Below are 17579 nucleotides of genomic sequence, written 5' to 3' on the forward strand. Positions count from 1 at the left end.
AGGATTTGTAAACTGGAAAATGTGTGCAAGTCATTATTTATGTAGCTACTAGAAGATTCAGCATGAGAAATTCAGTGGTTCTTTCTAAAGAACTGATGTAATCGACTACAAAATTCTTTTCATCTTCTAAGCTTTTCCTGACACCAAAGCTTCACATCTTATCATCTGTCTCTGGCCCTTCATTCTCGCATCCTTTCAGTTTTACTAAGAGCCTGACCTGCTCGAGCCTGAAGGCTTATTGTCCAATTCATCTGCCCTCCCATTTCTCTCTGTCTCTCGGTATTGTGGTTATTGTTCTTTCTCGCACTTGCTTCTCTCTCGATCATCCAGTGATTCTGATTTATAAGCTTCCTGCGAAGCCTTGGCCGACAACCCGCTTCCCCTCCTCCTCCATCAACAGAAGACGGAGCGGTCGAGATATAGCAGCGGCGAATGAGAAGGAAGAGAGCATGATTAGCTGGGGTACAATTTGCCAACCAAAACAGTTCTACACACAGAATTTAAATGCCAGCAAGCAGTCGGCAGTAATTTCCCTACCTATGCCCCAAAGCAGAGAGGAAGTCGGGCTTTTTTTTCTTTCTTTTTTCCCCTTTTCTAGTACGCGGTAGAGTAAGGCCAGAGGGTGGAGAGATACGGTCAGAATTGAATTGGGCACCCGGAGTTTTAATTAAAAGATAGTGTATATGAACTACTTTTTAAAGAAAAGTTTCCATTCTTACTTTGCCCTGGGATTTTACTATTAGTGAACAGGGCGGACTGTGATCTGTGTCTGATGGCTCACAGATGGCAGTGTGGGAATCGAGCAGCAGACCCTTAAATAACCCTGGGTGGTGCAGATGGCTTAGTGTCAAGACCAATGGCCACCAGTGTTAAGCGTCATTTGTGGGAGATGAGGAGGGCTGCGGCTAATGGGGGACTTTACACCCTACTCCGTGTGTGGAGATGGGGATTTACTGACTTTGGCGCTACTACATGCTGCCACTTATGTTGATGAGTGGGGGATGTGAACTTTTAAAGGTGTGCATATTTGACCCATGTCAGTGTAACCTGAAAAGAGAGAGCGTGTGTGCGTGCGTGCTGTGGTTTCATTTCAAACACATTATTACACTGTTTTTATTAATTTGGTTTCTTTTTCATTGTGATGATAAAATGATGTTACTGTTAAGTTAAATGCCTCAAAACAAACGACATTGGACATTAGCCCATTGGTCTAAAATGCTAAAGCTTCAGTGCATTTGACAGCCATAAGACGCCATATTTGGACTGTAGACAGTATAAAACATGGATTAAGCCAATCTAGAAGTGCGTTAAAGCTGCATTCTGTCTGAAGGCCACCAGATGGCGATAGTTGTGGTTGCAAAAAGACTTGCGGTCCAATAGACGCCTATTTGAAAACCATTAAATTTTAGGAAAGCCCTTGCACCTCGGGTGGAGTTGCTCTCTTTGCATGCCCTTGTATTTTTCTATGTTTTATGTGTAAAACAGTTGACAAGAACAGGATGCTAATGATAAAATACATTGGTTAGCCTCATCTCACATGTTTGTAAGCAGCAAATAGTGACTTATAAACGCTCAGAATTTAAGATTGTTTATCATTAATTACAATGTGTAAGTGCGATCTTGCAGAAATGCTTCATCATTTTTGATCAAGATTATAAATTTCTACTTAATCCTGCTTTTTGTTTTCACAGTAATTGTATTTACTGAAATAAAAGGGCTGCAGATAAATAGGGGTAAAATCTAATTAGTTTTTCGCAATGAATGCGCTCTTTGAATGGCCCTTTAATGGTTTCAAGTCTATAATTGAGAACTACCAAGATATGTGATCGCCTTCATATGAATCTGATTAGTGTAAAGCAAAACACTCTGTTTATACTATTTGACAGATGGATTTACTACTGCTAGCACCTATGTATATAACAGTTTTCTTTTAACGGTACAAGTTTTTGTTTTGCTTTTTTAAAGAGCCAATTGAATACATTTCAGCTCGATATGTTTCAGATGTTCATTTCCCAGCTTCACAGCAGTAGTCCTCAGCTGCATTACAGCTTACAGGTAGATTTTTATTGCGTTTGTGTACCTGGCAAGCTTTCTTTTCTGCTTTACTTGGCTTTTCTGAGCGCCATCAGGTGAGAATAGAAAATGAAGTAACGGGTCCAGAGAGGGCTGCCATCTTCTCCTCCTGCCAAGTGTGTAAATACAATATGTGTGTAAATGGGACATAATGAAAGCTGATATAGTTCATCTCTGTGCCGATAAACCAGATACTCGCTAAATTGATCCAAAGGTTTGAGTTTTCGGCTTTAAATTGAATCCAAATTGATGGCCCCCACCAGCCATTCTCATATTGGAAGAGAACTTTATGCCCCTGGCTGCTTGGAGAGAATCAAGTCTGGAGGGGGGAAAAAATATGCTATCCATCTCACAAAACAACATTTGTTTGCCTGCCAGTCCCTTCAAAACCATTAACAAGATTAGGGGAGCACACAATGGCAACAGCCCCCTCTCTCCTCTCTCTCTCTCTGTCTCCTTCCCCACCCTCCTGTATTCCCTCCCATTTTGTTCTAGCTCATTTGCCAGTACAATGCAGACATTCAGAGGTTTGTCTGCACCTCCTCTCCTAGGGGAGCTCCAGCACAAAACCTCCTTATGCGGGCAAGTCAGCAGTGGCACACGCAGAGGAGAGGCACGAATCGACAAACACCCAGGAGCGTAAATTAATACAAAAATTAATACAGTCATGCCAAAGGCAGACTTTCTCTGTTCCATACACGAACACGCACGGACACACACTCCCCGTGCCTGCAGCCAGCTTGTTCCCAGAGAAATGAGCCAAAAACAAATCAACAGAGGGTTATATAAACACTATACTGTCCTGGAAAAAAAGGCAAAAACATGAGCAGAGATATACCCGTGAATAGGGTATAGCACAGGGCAGTTGAGTGGGTGTATGTGCGCATGTGGCTGAGCATCATAGACAGCAGAGGGTGTATTAGATTGCCCCAGGCCTGTTGTCTGAGGTAATTTATTCTTGTAAAGATATTGATTTTTATTTTTCCCACCACCAAGTCCATCACTTTTGTTTCACTTATTTAGATCTGTTATTTTCATCGTTTCTGTTCAGCAGGATCTTTCTGAACAGTGAGCAATACTGCAGCAATAAGTGTTTGATTGCACTGTTAAGGGTTTTATGGCCATAAACCTACATTTTTGATGAAATCTGACGGGGGTACAGAAAAAACTTGCTCCAGCGCTCCCTTCACGAACATCTTATCTTCGGCTTTCCTCATTTCCCACTTCTCATCTTAAACCAGCTCGTCTCATCTTACTTTTCATCTAACGCACTAATCTCTTCTCCTCTCCCGACCCTCCTCTATCTGAGTAATAAAATTTAATTGCATCCGTCTCGCATTTTTCAGCACGAGTGCTCAAGGAGCTTTACGTGAGTTGTATATCTCATTAAATCTCTCGCTCTCTGTTTTCCCCCTTCACCCCTGCCCCGCCCACCCGCAGGTGCCTACAGATGTTTCGATGGGCCTGTTGGCAGAGCCCCAGGTGGCCATGTTTTGTGGTAAACTCAACATGCACATCAACGTCCAGACTGGCAAGTGGGAGCCGGACCCCTCGGGCACAAAGAGCTGCATCGGTACCAAGGAGGGCATCCTGCAATACTGCCAGGAGGTAAAGTGTGTGTTTTTGTGGGGCGGAGGTTTCCTATTAATCAACTGATATAAATCTTTATTGTTTTAATTGTAATAAAAAGGCCCAAAGGGGGATACTAAAGACAGGGGGATACACACTGTGAATGTCAGGATAGTGTGATAGAGGGGAAAACGTCAACGGCTATGTGGTTATTTTGTTTTGAGTGGGGAATGAGTCTAGATGATGATCTTGGGATGTGGTGACGTGGGCGATTTTTAGTAGATTTTAACCATTAGATTGACCCTCTGAGAGCACCGTGTGTAACCTCTGTAGGGTCCAGATATCACCTCATGCTACCAGTAGTGACAGTGACCCCAGCCAAATGCAAAACTAGTGAACAAACAGTCAGAAAAGATGAGGAGGGAGAACATGTTAGCAGCCTGCACCAGTAAAACCATTCCTGTTTTAGTGGTTGTCTCATTGTTGCCTTGTCTAGGTGTTAGTTTCGTTAACACCAAAGATGAAACTGATGAACAGACCCCTTCTGCTACTTAACTGACCTGATCAATATCCCACAAGTTTAACTGGATTGATGCTGTAGAAGTGTAATAGAGAAGTGAATAGTGAACAGAGAAGTCTGTCACGAGTGGGCTACACAGTCGGCAAGCAGATTTGTTTTTAGTCACCAAAATCCCCAGTTTGGCAGGATGACATGATGCCAAAACTCTGCTCAGTAAACAAGCTGCTTAAGTCCATGTGACTTGGCTTGTAATTAGGCAGCTTGAAAGTGAACTAACCAAAAGTTTAACGTGAGACGGTGAGCTCTTTTTCGTTGCCGTTGCTGTGGCTGTTACATTTCACTGTGACTTTTCTGCAAACACAAAACAGGAGCTTTTCATCTGGATAATTACAGCAGTCTCACTTATCAGTGTGTAAATAATCTACGATAAAAGCAATTCACCTGATAAAAGGAGGTGAGCAGTCTCTTGGGGGGGGGGGAAATTACAGCAAAGGAAAATAAATTTACCCTCCCATTGTTTACACTGATAACAAATCTTGTGATAAGAAACAAATGCTTGCCAAGTCCCAGCTTTTTATGCAGTTTGAACTGCTGATATTAAAGACAAAAAAGGGAAAAGATTGAGAACCTTCCTCTTATAAGCTGAACAGAGGAAAAAATATGACTTGTCTACGGTGACAAGGAACCAAGAAGGTTATGGAAAGACTTTTTTTTTTTTTTTTTTTTTTTTTTTTTCCCCCATCGCTTTTGTGAGAGGCGTGAAGGCAGAGAAAATAGAAGAGGAGGTGTCATGAAAAAGAACGAAGGGAGAGGGATGACATGCCAACTCAGAATATTGTGTAGAGGCAGATGTCACGCATGGCTGAGAATATAGAGGTAAACACAGCAGTCCTGGTAGGCAGGAACAGCATCGAGGAGCACTGCAGAGCTGTGAAGATTGTATCTCGGGGGGATGGAGAAAAAGCAAAACTATTCTGAAAGGAAAGGTGTGGTGGATTCTTTTTTTTCTTTCTTTCTTTTTTAAAGGCAATTTAAAAAGGGAAGGATTGATAATCTTTAAAATAGATTAGCAAACGCTTAATGGCTGTAACTATGTGGCTAAGAAGGCATGACTAAAGATGAGCTCAGCATCATCAGTTTGAGCTCACTGTGGCCAAAAGTGTGACAAGCTGACTATTAAGTCATTCAAGCTAATGTTAGGAAAGCAGGTGACACGTCCCTGCTCAGTAGATATAGTGTCCCATTGTAAGACTTAATGTTGTGTGTACAGGTTTACCCTGAACTCCAGATTACCAACGTGGTGGAGGCCAATCAACCAGTCAGCATCCAGAACTGGTGCAAGAAGGGGCGCAAGCAGTGTCGCAGTCACATGCACATCGTGGTGCCTTACCGCTGCCTAGGTGAGTCCACTCAGTTTTCACACAATCTGCCAGATTTACTTAACACAAGCAACATGGTGTGTGAGCACAATCCCAAAGCAGCGCTCATAGGTGTGGTTAGTTACTTCTAAACCCAAATTCACTGTAATCCTCACAGTTTTCCTTGGGTAGGATATATGGTTTGATGCATGCAGATTGCATGGCAATGATGACTACATTATTGGGATCAAGACACATGAGGACAGGAGTCAGCTGCCACAAATCATCTTGATTTTTATATTTTTCCACGTAACGTCAGTTCTGCTTTCCTGTTGGCTGGTCATGGCAGCAGTCAGATTGTGAATAGGATCTGTCTTTGTTCACAAGACTGGTGCAGTGGCCAGCTTTGAACCTCCCACTTTAATGGTTTTAATGGGCAGAAGAGTTCCCCACTTTTTGTTTGATGTTGGTCCTCTCTTGTCTTATAGAGGCCAAAAATCTCTCGGTTTATATGAAGCTCTGATTTTACTCAAAAGAGCTTTTTATGAGATGAATCAGTGTTTGTTGAAATTTGTCTGCAGCCAGTCGGACACAAGATTCCGATTATGTGTTAAATCTAAACGTGTGTATGGTTTTTGCCGCAGTGGGAGAATTTGTGAGCGATGCTCTGCTTGTTCCTGATAAGTGCAAGTTCCTGCACCAGGAGCGCATGGATCAGTGTGAGAGCCACCTGCACTGGCACACTGTAGCCAAAGAGGTGTGTACACACTTGCACACACAACACACCCTCCTTTAATGACTTACACGAGCATGTACTGATCCGCTTTGTCTCGTCTCAGTCCTGCGGAGACCGCACCATGAACCTCCACGACTATGGGATGCTGCTGCCGTGCGGCATCGACCGCTTCCGAGGAGTGGAGTTTGTGTGCTGCCCCGCTGAGGCGGAGCGTGACGCCGATAGTGCTGAGCAGGATCCTGATGATTCTGATGTCTGGTGGGGCGGAGCGGAGACCGACTACTCTGACAACAGGTACGCACTCGCACAAATAAATGAGGCCAAGGCAGCAAAGAGCAGAGTGATGCGTCAGTGTTTAGGTGATCGGAGGCGAAGCCGATTTAATTTGTAGCTTTGCCACGTGGGCACAATTTCTCTTCTTGAAGGGAAGCTGCAAAATGGTTATATCATAGTCTCCGTTCTTCTGCCTCCCTCATCCTTCTCATCTACCTCCTCCTTCATTTTTTATCTCCTTTCCCCCATCCCACTTTTTTTCTTTTTTTTTCCACCATATGTCTCTTGACTCCCTCCTGCTTCACCATTTCCCCTTTTTCTTCTCTCCTTTTCTCCCAGTATGGTGCGTGAGCCAGAGCCAGTGGAGCAGCAAGAGGAAACAAAGCCATCTGTGGTAGACGAGGATGAGGACGAGGAGGAAGAGGTGGAAGAGGAGGAAGAGGATGAAGAAGAGGACGTGCTGGACAATGACCAGGATGGAGATGGAGAGGAAGATGAGGAGCTGGTGGACGACGAGGACGAAGAGGAAGACGATGACAATGATGACGACATCCTCGACTCGCTCATCGACGGTGAGCCGACTACCAACGTTGCCATGACGACAACCACCACCACCACCACAGAGTCTGTGGAGGAAGTTGTCAGGGGTGAGGATCATCAAGTGTTTTTGTTAGTCTGGTAAATAAAAGGCTGGAATATGTGAAACGTGCTTAATAGAGCCGTCAGGTGACTTGGAGATTTTGCATTTAGATTAATGTGGAACAATCGCACAACAAGCTAAACATGTTTTGTTTTTTTTCTGTTTTTATTACCCTGCAAAAAATGTTTATGCTTTGCTGAACGCAATTGAACCTCGTGTTCTTCACCAATTAATTTCCTGCTGTCATTTTTCTCAGCGTGTTCATTTGTCATCTCACAGCTTTCATTAGCCACGTTTCACTAGAGTCAGAATTGGTTGTACAGCAATGTTTCTACATTAGCGTTAAATTGGTCTAAAGATTCAAACCCAGGCAGCATCAATAATGCGCAAAACTTAACTTTTTTTTTCCAGATGCTGTATTTATTTTTGTGTCCTTAAATTTAAATCTTTTTTTTTTTTCTTTGCAAAGACATCAATCAACGATGACACTCCAGCATGATTAACTACAGAGGTTTTCTGGGAATTTGTGGTTGATAAGTGTGTGTACGTGTGTGTGTGTGTCCTCCAAGATGTGTGCTGGGCCAGTGCAGAGACAGGTCCATGCCGGGCGATGCTGCCCCGCTGGTACTTTGACCGCGAGGAAGGCCGCTGTGTTCAGTTTATCTACGGCGGCTGTGGAGGCAACAGGAATAACTTTGAGTCAGAGGCGTACTGCCTGTCTGTCTGCAGCAGTGTCAGTAAGTCCAGCCTAAGGCAGCGTCTCGCTGGCTCAATTGCCAGTTGTTTTGTCCACAACTCCTCACTCTTTTTTTTACTCACCCGGTCTATCCCAGCTGTCTACTAGCCACAAAACAAGTTTCCGAAGTTTCTTGCTCGCTGTGCCTCTCCTGCCTAACCGTTTCCTCACACTCTCCGTGTGTGTGTGTGTGTGTGTGTGTGTGTGTGTGTGTGTTTTTCCGTCAGGTAAATAAACATGTTTGCACCAAAAACTGACTCTACCTCTCCCGCACTTCTATTAAAAACACCTGCCTGACTGCCTGCACACTCACTCTTGCCTTTACTTTCACACCCACCGATGTCAGTGAGCAGGTTGGGTCCTTCTGGCGTGTCACGCCGAGCGTTTTGTGTGGGTGCACCTGTGCTTTAAAGCATTTCTATTTTCCAATACATTTAACTTTGGAACAGGTTGAACGTAGTTTTGTTTTGAAAGCTGTTAAGAGCTGGACATGCCTATTTTTTTATTTTTATTTTAGCAGACAGCGCTGGAGCGAGGTGCCAACGCCTAAAAGCTCCAGTAACTGGTTAGATACACAGGGCTTATTTTCATGGACAGTTTGCTCCATGAACTAAATGGCATGCTTTATATTGCAAGAGCTGCACTGCTCTCCCCCTATGAAGCCTGTAGGATAACCAGTATAATTTCTATAATTACAGCTATTTCATGGCCATCATCTTATATATGACACTGCAGCATGAATACGATGCATAAAATCATCCAGGCACAAATAAATTTTGCAATAATCCTCACTCCGTTGCTTGTTACGCCCTCGCGTCCCTGATGTGGTGTGGGCTTGCTTACATTATTTCGTCCTCATCGCTGAGGAAAAAAGTTAAAGTTAATTCAGTCAATTCACCGAAATCAGATGTCAAATTACCCTTGTGCAATTTTGCAGAATGTGACACATTCCCCAGGTAGAGGTAAGGGGAAAAACTCATCAATGCAACATTACACGCTCACAGAGCATACCTGCCTCCCATCTCCACATTGTGATGATTGATTATCAGTGGTATCGCTGAAAATGGGGATGATTGCTCAATTATTTATTCTATATTTTGCTCCCACCTTGATGATACGTTGAATCGTCAGAGGTTTTTAATGGAAACTTGAAACTTGGGGGAGGAAAATTATTTATTTTCTGATTTATGTATTTTTCAGCGCCTCTGTGTTTGGTTAGACGCAATCACTGAGTCACAAACTGATTGGATTTCAAATGGTAACTCAGCCCTGGATTGCCAAATTACTTCCCCCTTGTTGTTGTTTACAGGTGTGCGTTTGTGTGTGTGACAGCGTGACATTGATTTCGCTTTTTCACTGTGTAAGGTCAATGACCTTGCTCAATATGTGTGTTGGTGGTTGTGTGCATGTGTGCCCTGCGGCATTCTCTCTTTCTCCCCGTATTGTGATCTAATATAATCGATCATGTGTGTGAGTTCAGGATTTCTGCTCTGCTCTGAGCATGGTTTAGGTAAGAAAATGATGCACTGTAACCTTTGCCCTGAAGTCACACACATACACAGGCTCCCCACTTGGATGTTTTCTTAATGAATTCATTCACATGCAGACTCGGTGAGGCTGACATCGTGAGTTCTCTGCAGGGGACTGCAGGAAAACAATTACACCAACGCTACTGCACTGACAGATCAGTTTTTAGCGAGACATATAAATCCTAGCGTGCATGTTCCTGACATCTTTGCTCTATTCAGTCATCTCCTTTGTTACAATGCTTGGGTAACAATGCTTATAGTCCTGTCTACAAAAGAGCCTATTGTGTAGTGAGAAGTGGGTATTTTTGAAATGGCTCATATTGAAATTGGTTAGTTTCCCGTCCTTTTTTTTTTTTTTTTTTCCTCCTTCTTCTTATCAGCCCTTTAGTGCAGTGCATTGATTTATTACTTGTCCAGGTAATGGAAACTAGCTATTGTAAGAGGCTTTATTTGGAAAGCACTTCATATTTTTGTGCAGCTATGAGATCAGTTAGCAAGGAAAACAAGGATAGAAATCAGGACTTAGCTGTTGAGTTTATAATGAGCAGTAAATCGATGCCATTATTAACATTATTATTATTATTAATTTATACCCCGCTGTAGCCTTTACAGCGCAGGAAAAGGCCACACCAATAAAGTGGAGCAAACGAAGACTAATTAAAGGGAAAAGATCACATTGTTATGATTACCGCAAAAACAAAGAATGCTGTAGAATCACTGCAGACGTGGATTATATCTAAAGAGGGAATTACTGGATCGCCACCCTAAATAACATCAAGGAACATTAAAGGGACATTTCATCCTGCATTCACACACAAATACATTAGAATGATGATTTGAACTGAATCAGTGGGGAACTGCTTTACAGGGACGTCTCCAAGCCTCTAATCCTGACATTTGGCCATCATAACAAACCCTCACCTCTACTCTAATTCAAAATTCAGCCTTAAAACCAAGATTTAATTCTTAAAACAGGTCTTAGAAAAGCTAAAATCTGGTCAAAAAGTGCAAACCTTCACAACATTACATCAGTATGATGCTCCAAAGCTCTTACAAATACAGCCGGATAAGTACAAGGGTATGTGACAAATGACTTCACTCCCGAGCTGTCGTCTGTTCGGAGCGGCACGTTTGCTTGTATGTGATGCATTTAGTGGAGATCTGTAGCTGTAATAAAAAATAACCTTGGCTATACTCTCGCTGAATGGACTTGATTCTAGTCTGTTTTAAAGGCAAGAGAGAAAAGTGCTTTTTGTAATTTGGGTGAACGAGGCCTTTAAAGGATTTGCGAGACCAGAGGCTAAGAAAACGCTCTGCTCTGGGTCAGACTGAATAACATCTCCCTGTTGTCTTTTCTCGCGTGTGTGTGTGTGTGTCTTGCGCAGTCATGTGCTCGCCTCAGACGTAACCAATTTCACATGATGCGCGACCTTCACGCGATCACACCGTCTCGTGCACTCAGATTCTCACACAAACCAACAACCGCTCTCGATGGCGCGTTTGTGAGAGATAATCAACTTTCCACTGATTAAATCCAGGTTTCACGCAATAACTGATCCAATTTATTTTCTTGTTGGTAAGACTATCACAATTTAGTGCGCGCCTCTGAGCCCACAGGATAAATTCCAGCATCTGTGGTTTGGCAGGAGAGCTCCATCACGCTCTGAATGAAGTTATATAAATGAGAGGGGTTTTGTTTCTCTTCTAGAAAGCACTGCGGGTCATCTGAGGGGCTCGCTCTTTCCCTTTCGAAGGGGGCTGCTTCCAGCTACAGCTGCTATCTTATATTCTTTCTCTCTTGAGCTCTCACTAACCCTATTAACCCTTTCTGAACTTGAGTGTTTGTGTGTGCTGAGACAGCTCTGCCAAATGAAAGTGTGCAGCAGCAGTGAGAAGCGTCGCTTAAAGTCTTTTTTTTCCTTCATCTCAAATTCCACGCAGTTCCCACAGCAACGCCCAGCTCCTCCGATGCAGTGGACCACTACCTGGAGACGCCCGCTGACGAGAATGAACATGCACACTTCCAGAAGGCCAAAGAGAGTCTGGAGGCCAAGCACCGTGAGAGAATGTCCCAGGTACTCTGAGACTGGAATTTATTTATTTTCCTCATTAGACATTCATTTTAATAAATGTGATGTGCAGGGAAAACAGAGTATCAGGACAAAGATTTCACAGAATAGAAAATGGCAAGAGAAGGTATGTCAAGTAAAACAAGTAGGTGCGTTTGTTAATCCCTCCTGAGTGAGCCGACTGAGCCATTTCAACTTTAATTGTTTTCTTTAATCAACCGGCGGAGAGCCAGATGGCCCGCCACGATGCGACAGCTTCCAGAGTTCCAGACGAGAGAGGCATCGTTTCATATATGCTCACACTTTGGTTGGTAAAGGGCTGAATAGGATTGGATAATCCCCCAAATAAGTCAGAGAGGGCAAAACAGATGTAGGATTTGCAATAATCGTTCTGGAGGGGATGTAACTGACCAAAAAAGGGGGAAACAAACTGTTTTTCATCCTCACCACACCGGTCTTTAAGCAAGCATCCACACCCTGTGATTTTTATCAGGGGAAACTCCTTCCTGCTGATATTCTGAGCACCGATATCGCACTTTTTTTTTTTTTTCTTTGACACCTGTGAGAAGTAAAACCTCACTTGCATGTGAAGGATAAAAAGATGACAGTAGATTGACAGTTTGTTTTATTAATTTTATTTCATCTTTCCCTCCTTTGTTTGCCTTCAGGTGATGAAGGAGTGGGAAGAGGCCGAGCGGGAAGCCAAGACTCTTCCACGTGCTGAAAAGAAGGCCGTGATTCAGGTAAGGCGAGCATGTTCTGCCTGTGTGCTGTGTCATCGCCCCCCTCCTCCTCCTCTGATGCACACTTGGTAATTTCCTTTGTGTGTTTATAGCGTTTCCAAGAGAAGGTAGAAGCACTGGAGCAAGAGGCAGCCAGCGAGCGCCAGCAGCTGGTGGAGACTCACATGGCCCGGGTGGAGGCTCTGCTGAACGACCGCCGCCGCCTGGCTCTGGAGAGCTACCTGACTGCATTGCAGCAGGATCCACCCCGGGTAAGCGGCACGCACAGCTCAGCAGTGCTCTCCTGCTCGTATTAAAGCCACTTTGTAATAAACTGTGTGTCTTGTGGAAAAATGAACCATCTCCAGGTTGCTTTTTAACACTCCCGGCTCTTCATCTCTGCATCTCTCGTTCTGTTTTCTTTTGAAGTACGGCTCCCTTTTATCTGACCTGCTGCATAAATAAATCCCCCCGCATGTTTTCTGTTTTGCTAGACCTCTGTGTTTTGTTACAGTGCAACTGCACATTGCCAGTTTTTATGGAGGCTTTCAAAATTAGATTTCTAAAAACAGAATCAAAATGAAATTTTTAAAAGGCTAGGCTTGAAGTGACTGATTTCCTTCTGCTTCCTCTGCTCTTAACCAGCTGTCTTGTTTCCGCTGTCTCTTGCAGCCCCGTCATGTTTTCAGCCTGCTGAAGAAGTACGTGCGCGCTGAGCAGAAGGACAGGCAACACACCCTCAAACACTTCGAGCACGTCCGCATGGTGGATCCCAAGAAGGCCGCCCAGATTAGACCTCAGGTAGCATCAAACACGCTGAAAAATGATTGGACTTCTTTATTGTTTTTAGTGTAAAGTGTTGATTTTGTGCTTCCTGCTCTTTCAGTTGAATGTTTTTTGTTTTTGTTTTTTTCTCTGGGAAACATAAAAAAACATCATATTTGATATGTTTAAAAGGTGCTGACCCACCTGCGCGTTATTGAGGAGCGCATGAACCAGTCTCTCGGACTCCTCTACAAAGTGCCCGGTGTGGCTGATGATATCCAGGACCAAGTCGGTGAGTTCCTCCACTGAAGACTCACTGAACTTCCACTATCAGCCATTTAAAATCAGCACAAGGAAACACAATGCAGACCAGGCAAATGTGATGGAACTACAGGGAGTGACGCTGACGTACATTTAACCGAGACTCAGTGGAGATGACCCGTGGGTGGGAGAAAGGCAGGGGAAGACGCACTGGTCTGATTACATGTAATAGAGATTGAATGCTCTAAATTCCAGCCTGCAAAACGCTTTTATTTTTTTATTTTTCCCCTCTCTCTGATGAGGGCATTGGAGCCATTTGGCCTAATTCTTCTGTTAGGAGTCAAATGAAACTGTTCGCTGGGAAGATAAATCCCCCTCCCTCCCCTCCCCCTCCTCTCCATTTGCTAGGTTTCTGTGGGTTTTTGGGTTTATTGGAGTTGTGTGCGTCATGTGGCCATCTGTGTCTCTATCTTGGAGACACAGTCTGTCACAGTCTGTACCGCCCGGCAAAAAAACGGGAACAAACACACAGAAGAGAAACCCCTCACTCAGCCTTTGCTAAACATCAGGTCTGTTAAAGGAAGATTTCTCCTTCTGAGGCGGTCTCTCCCTTCTGACACAGAAACATTTGCGTAGGTAGACAGTGTGAGATTTCATATTTAAAGAATCATTTAGCAAACAAATTAGTCTCCTCTTTAATTCTAACTGGCATCGGAAATATTCTCACCATATTGTGTTGAAACAACAATAGAGTCACATGACAAGTGAATAAATGATGCTGCTTCCTTTCTTGTTTCCACCTCCTGTTTCTCTCCCCTCTTGACTCCTGACCTCTATCCTTCCTTCCTTCCTTCCTTCCTGTCTTCCTGCCTCCCTCCTGGTTGTGTTCACACAGAGCTCCTGCAGAGGGAGCAGGCAGAGATGGCTCAGCAGCTGGCTAACCTGCAGACAGACGTAAGGGTGAGCTATGGAAATGACGCCCTGATGCCCGACCAGGAGCTGGGAGATGGCCAGACCGACCTGTTGCCGCAGGAAGACACTCTGGGACTGGCTGGAGTCGGCTTCATTCACCCTGAGAGCTTCAACCAGCCCAATACCGACAACCAGGGTACTTTCTGAAGCACCGCATTGTCATAACGAGTGGTAGCTCTAGTAGCTAACAAATTAGCCTCCAAAATGCATCACAATGATATTCTAGCTCCTTTTTTTTAGGTTGGACAACGACTGAAAAGTGAAATCTCTCTGTGCCTTCCCCTTTTAGTTGAGCCAGTAGACTCCCGCCCCAATCTCGACGGAGGCATTCCAACACGACCAGGTTGGTGCTTTTGTTTAACAATGACCAGTAGTGATGTGTTCAGATGACAGATCAAGAGTCATTTTAGGTGGAAGCCGACAGCAACGTGTCAACAGTGTGTTAGGAAAAATCCAGCTATCCTCTGTCCCCTCTAGTGTAAAGGTAGCATAAGGTGTAAACAGCTGATTCAATTACAAATGTGCAGTATGGTCTTTAAAGACCATGGAGGACTAGTAATGTTACCAATTTATAATAACTCATGCAGGCTCTTTGTAGCTCATCATTTCAACTACTTTGATGCTTTTTTAACTTTCTGAATCAGCGATGCCAAACTCATTTTACATCGTGAACCACATGCAGCCCACTTTGATCTTCAGTGAGCCGGACCAGCAAAATTCCTCTTTCTGTCAGTGTGAAGGAATTTAGCTGCACAGCAGACAGCTGCTGACGCCCCGGCTCTAAATGATGTGTTGTAACTAAAATGGTAACGTTTGATAACATTAGTGAATATTTTTAGGTGTGACTAATTTACAGTGTGTGTTAGAAAGGGATGTGAGCATCTGTAGTTTGATATTAATGTTATTCAGTACATAATGATTCCCTCGGGCCTGTAAGCCATTTCCAGCTCGGGTATAAATCATAAAGTGCTTTAGGTCATGTGATTTGGTGCATGCGAGTGCTGAGCTGAAGTGGTTTTGAGGCTAGCAGAAAATATTTGCTCAGGTTATACAAGATTCTGAGATTGTTTTGAAGTACACTGTAGAAGTAAAGGCACCACAGCATGTTCTCCTCAGAGTCAATATTTGCACACAGCCGGCTCCACTTGACCTCCATTGAGGCGCAGGTGTGGCTGTTAAGAGATTGGTGGTGCAGCTGCACGCGGTCTATGCATCCTGCGTATGCCGTGCTCTTTTCTGTTCGTACTGCTGGTGCAGTCGGCTCTCCGCTATCCAGTGTGCTTCAGTCAGAGCTTTTTATTTCAGCAGGAGAACGAGAGAGTGGCTTAATGTCACCATCTATAATAGATTGTACTTTTTCTTCCCTCGCCAGTGACTGGAATGAAGATGGAAGCTATTCCTGAGATGCGGATGGAGACTGAGGACAGACAGAGCACAGAGTACGAAGTTCGCCACCAGAAACTGGTGAGCAAAGGCGGAGCCGTGCAGATATGCAGACTTGTTTGGGATTCGCTGATCTGAATATTCAGGCTGCTTAATAAGCCCACAGAAATAGACGCAGGCATGCGCACACACATAAAAATGCATATTACTCACACATGCGGGTTTTGCACTCTGCCCCCTTCTCCTCCACGCACATACACATATGCTCCACTTTGTCCTCCTGGTAAACTTCCCAAGGTTGTCACCATGGAGACAGGTGCCCATGGAGACATCCGTGATAATGCGTGCGTCACACTCGATGTGCTCCTCTCTGAAAAATAAATAAATGAATCCTGTGCCCTCTGATCGGGGAAGTTTGATGCTGTTAATATCGCTAAGTTCTGCACGCACTCATTAATCTCATCCAGTGTTGTAATCCCAGAACAAAAAAAACCCCCCTCAATCCATCCTCAGTCAAATCCAAATCCACGTACCTTATTCCTCTCACCTAAAGGCTTCAAATCCCTTAATCCCTACATTTTATTACATATCACATTTTTGGCATTCACAGTGAGCAGTCAGTGTGTCAGGCTGCCTCTTTAACTCGTCTCCTTAATTTGATATTCACAGTAGCAAAATTTTGTGCCGGTTGAGGAGGTTTCTGTCCCGTTATCCCTGCTGAAGATATCAGGAGGTGTTTTTATTTTCTTTTTTTCTTTCCCATTCAGTGAAGGTTCTATTTATCATTGTAAAATGTGAAAAATGAGTCCCACCGAGCACCCGTTATTCTGTGACAGATGTGCTGAAGCTCTCATTTTGTTTGGTTATTTATTTTTTTTAATAGTTTTGTGTTGGAGCTGAGTCATTGTGCATCAGTGCTGTGCTCTGCTTTCAACCCATTATTACTTTTCTATCCATTTACTTGCTTTGCTTATAAACAACCAAAGTAATGTGAGTGTTAAAAATCTCAAATTGGAAGTTAATGACCTTAAACCAAAGACGACTTATAAAAGACGGCACAAGTAACACGATGGGAATTCCTGTTTTGAAGCGACCAGGGTGCAAAATTACCCGCTGTTTTTAATAAGAGGTTTGGTTAGAAATCTGCATCCTTAAACTGCACAGGTCCATCACACAGGCACAGATATATGGCAGTTTGTGCTGGAGAACTATGAGGGGACTGTTAGTTCAGGTGACTGTACAGAAATTATTTATGTGATAAATCCAAAAGGCACCAACACCACAAATGTGGTCAGAAGGTTCAGTTCAGTGACTCGCAAGCAGTTATGCTACAGCTACTTGTCAAAGTGGACACACCTCTAATAATGGGTGACTTGGCGTTACGGAAAATCCAGTTGTCCCTGTAGGGCACTCTGTAAATTTCTTGATCGCTGTGATGATGCGTTTGAAATGCCAAAAATGACAACAACCAGCTAATCTAAGGAGACTACATATGAGTAATCCATGACCAGCTGTGACAGTAGAATAAGATTACATTTAAAATGGACTGACGTGCTATCTCAGTAAGAAACCATAAATAACTACACACAACACATCATGTTTTTTGTGGCTTAAAGCAAAGAAATATCGACCAGTATATCAGATTTTTTAATCACCAGGCATCAGCATTGGTCCTATAATAGATTGGCTCTGTCGCTACCAATCATTTTAACACAGTAGTTTACAGTGATATACTCACTCTTGGAATCAGCCTCAAGTGACCATTCAAAGAATTGCATGTATCCATAAATCTGCAAATTCTGTGTGATGTAGCATAACTTAAGCAGCAAGGAAGGTGATAAGTAAATAGCATTAGCAGACAATTGAAGTTCTTTTTAAGCATACTTTATTGCTAGCATCTCCCTTTTACCATAAAACAATCAATCAGGCATACAAAAATCCCACTGGCAAGACTTTGCCCACACCTGACCTCG

The 17579-nt window shown here is 43.5% G+C and overlaps 1 protein-coding gene across 2 annotated transcripts in view; it reads left to right on the forward strand.

Moving 5' to 3' along the window:
• The window catches only part of appa (amyloid beta (A4) precursor protein a), a 36388-nt gene that overhangs the window by 14426 nt on the left and 4383 nt on the right, over positions 1-17579 (forward strand). Inside the window, exons 2-15 of one of the 2 annotated variants that reach the window (XM_082524328.1) lie at positions 3514-3681; positions 5433-5562; positions 6165-6277; positions 6360-6550; positions 6869-7176; positions 7739-7906; positions 11376-11509; positions 12172-12246; positions 12339-12497; positions 12898-13026; positions 13183-13282; positions 14147-14359; positions 14513-14566; positions 15596-15687. In XM_082524328.1, the coding sequence (XP_082380454.1) occupies positions 3514-3681; positions 5433-5562; positions 6165-6277; positions 6360-6550; positions 6869-7176; positions 7739-7906; positions 11376-11509; positions 12172-12246; positions 12339-12497; positions 12898-13026; positions 13183-13282; positions 14147-14359; positions 14513-14566; positions 15596-15687 (2034 nt within the window). The remainder of the gene's footprint in view (positions 1-3513; positions 3682-5432; positions 5563-6164; positions 6278-6359; positions 6551-6868; positions 7177-7738; positions 7907-11375; positions 11510-12171; positions 12247-12338; positions 12498-12897; positions 13027-13182; positions 13283-14146; positions 14360-14512; positions 14567-15595; positions 15688-17579) is intronic. The other variant, XM_082524329.1, reaches the window with a different exon arrangement.

The sequence above is a fragment of the Aulonocara stuartgranti genome (assembly GCF_965226115.1).
Source record: "Aulonocara stuartgranti genome assembly, chromosome: 23".
In the NCBI taxonomy this organism is placed as follows: Eukaryota; Metazoa; Chordata; class Actinopteri; order Cichliformes; family Cichlidae; genus Aulonocara; species Aulonocara stuartgranti.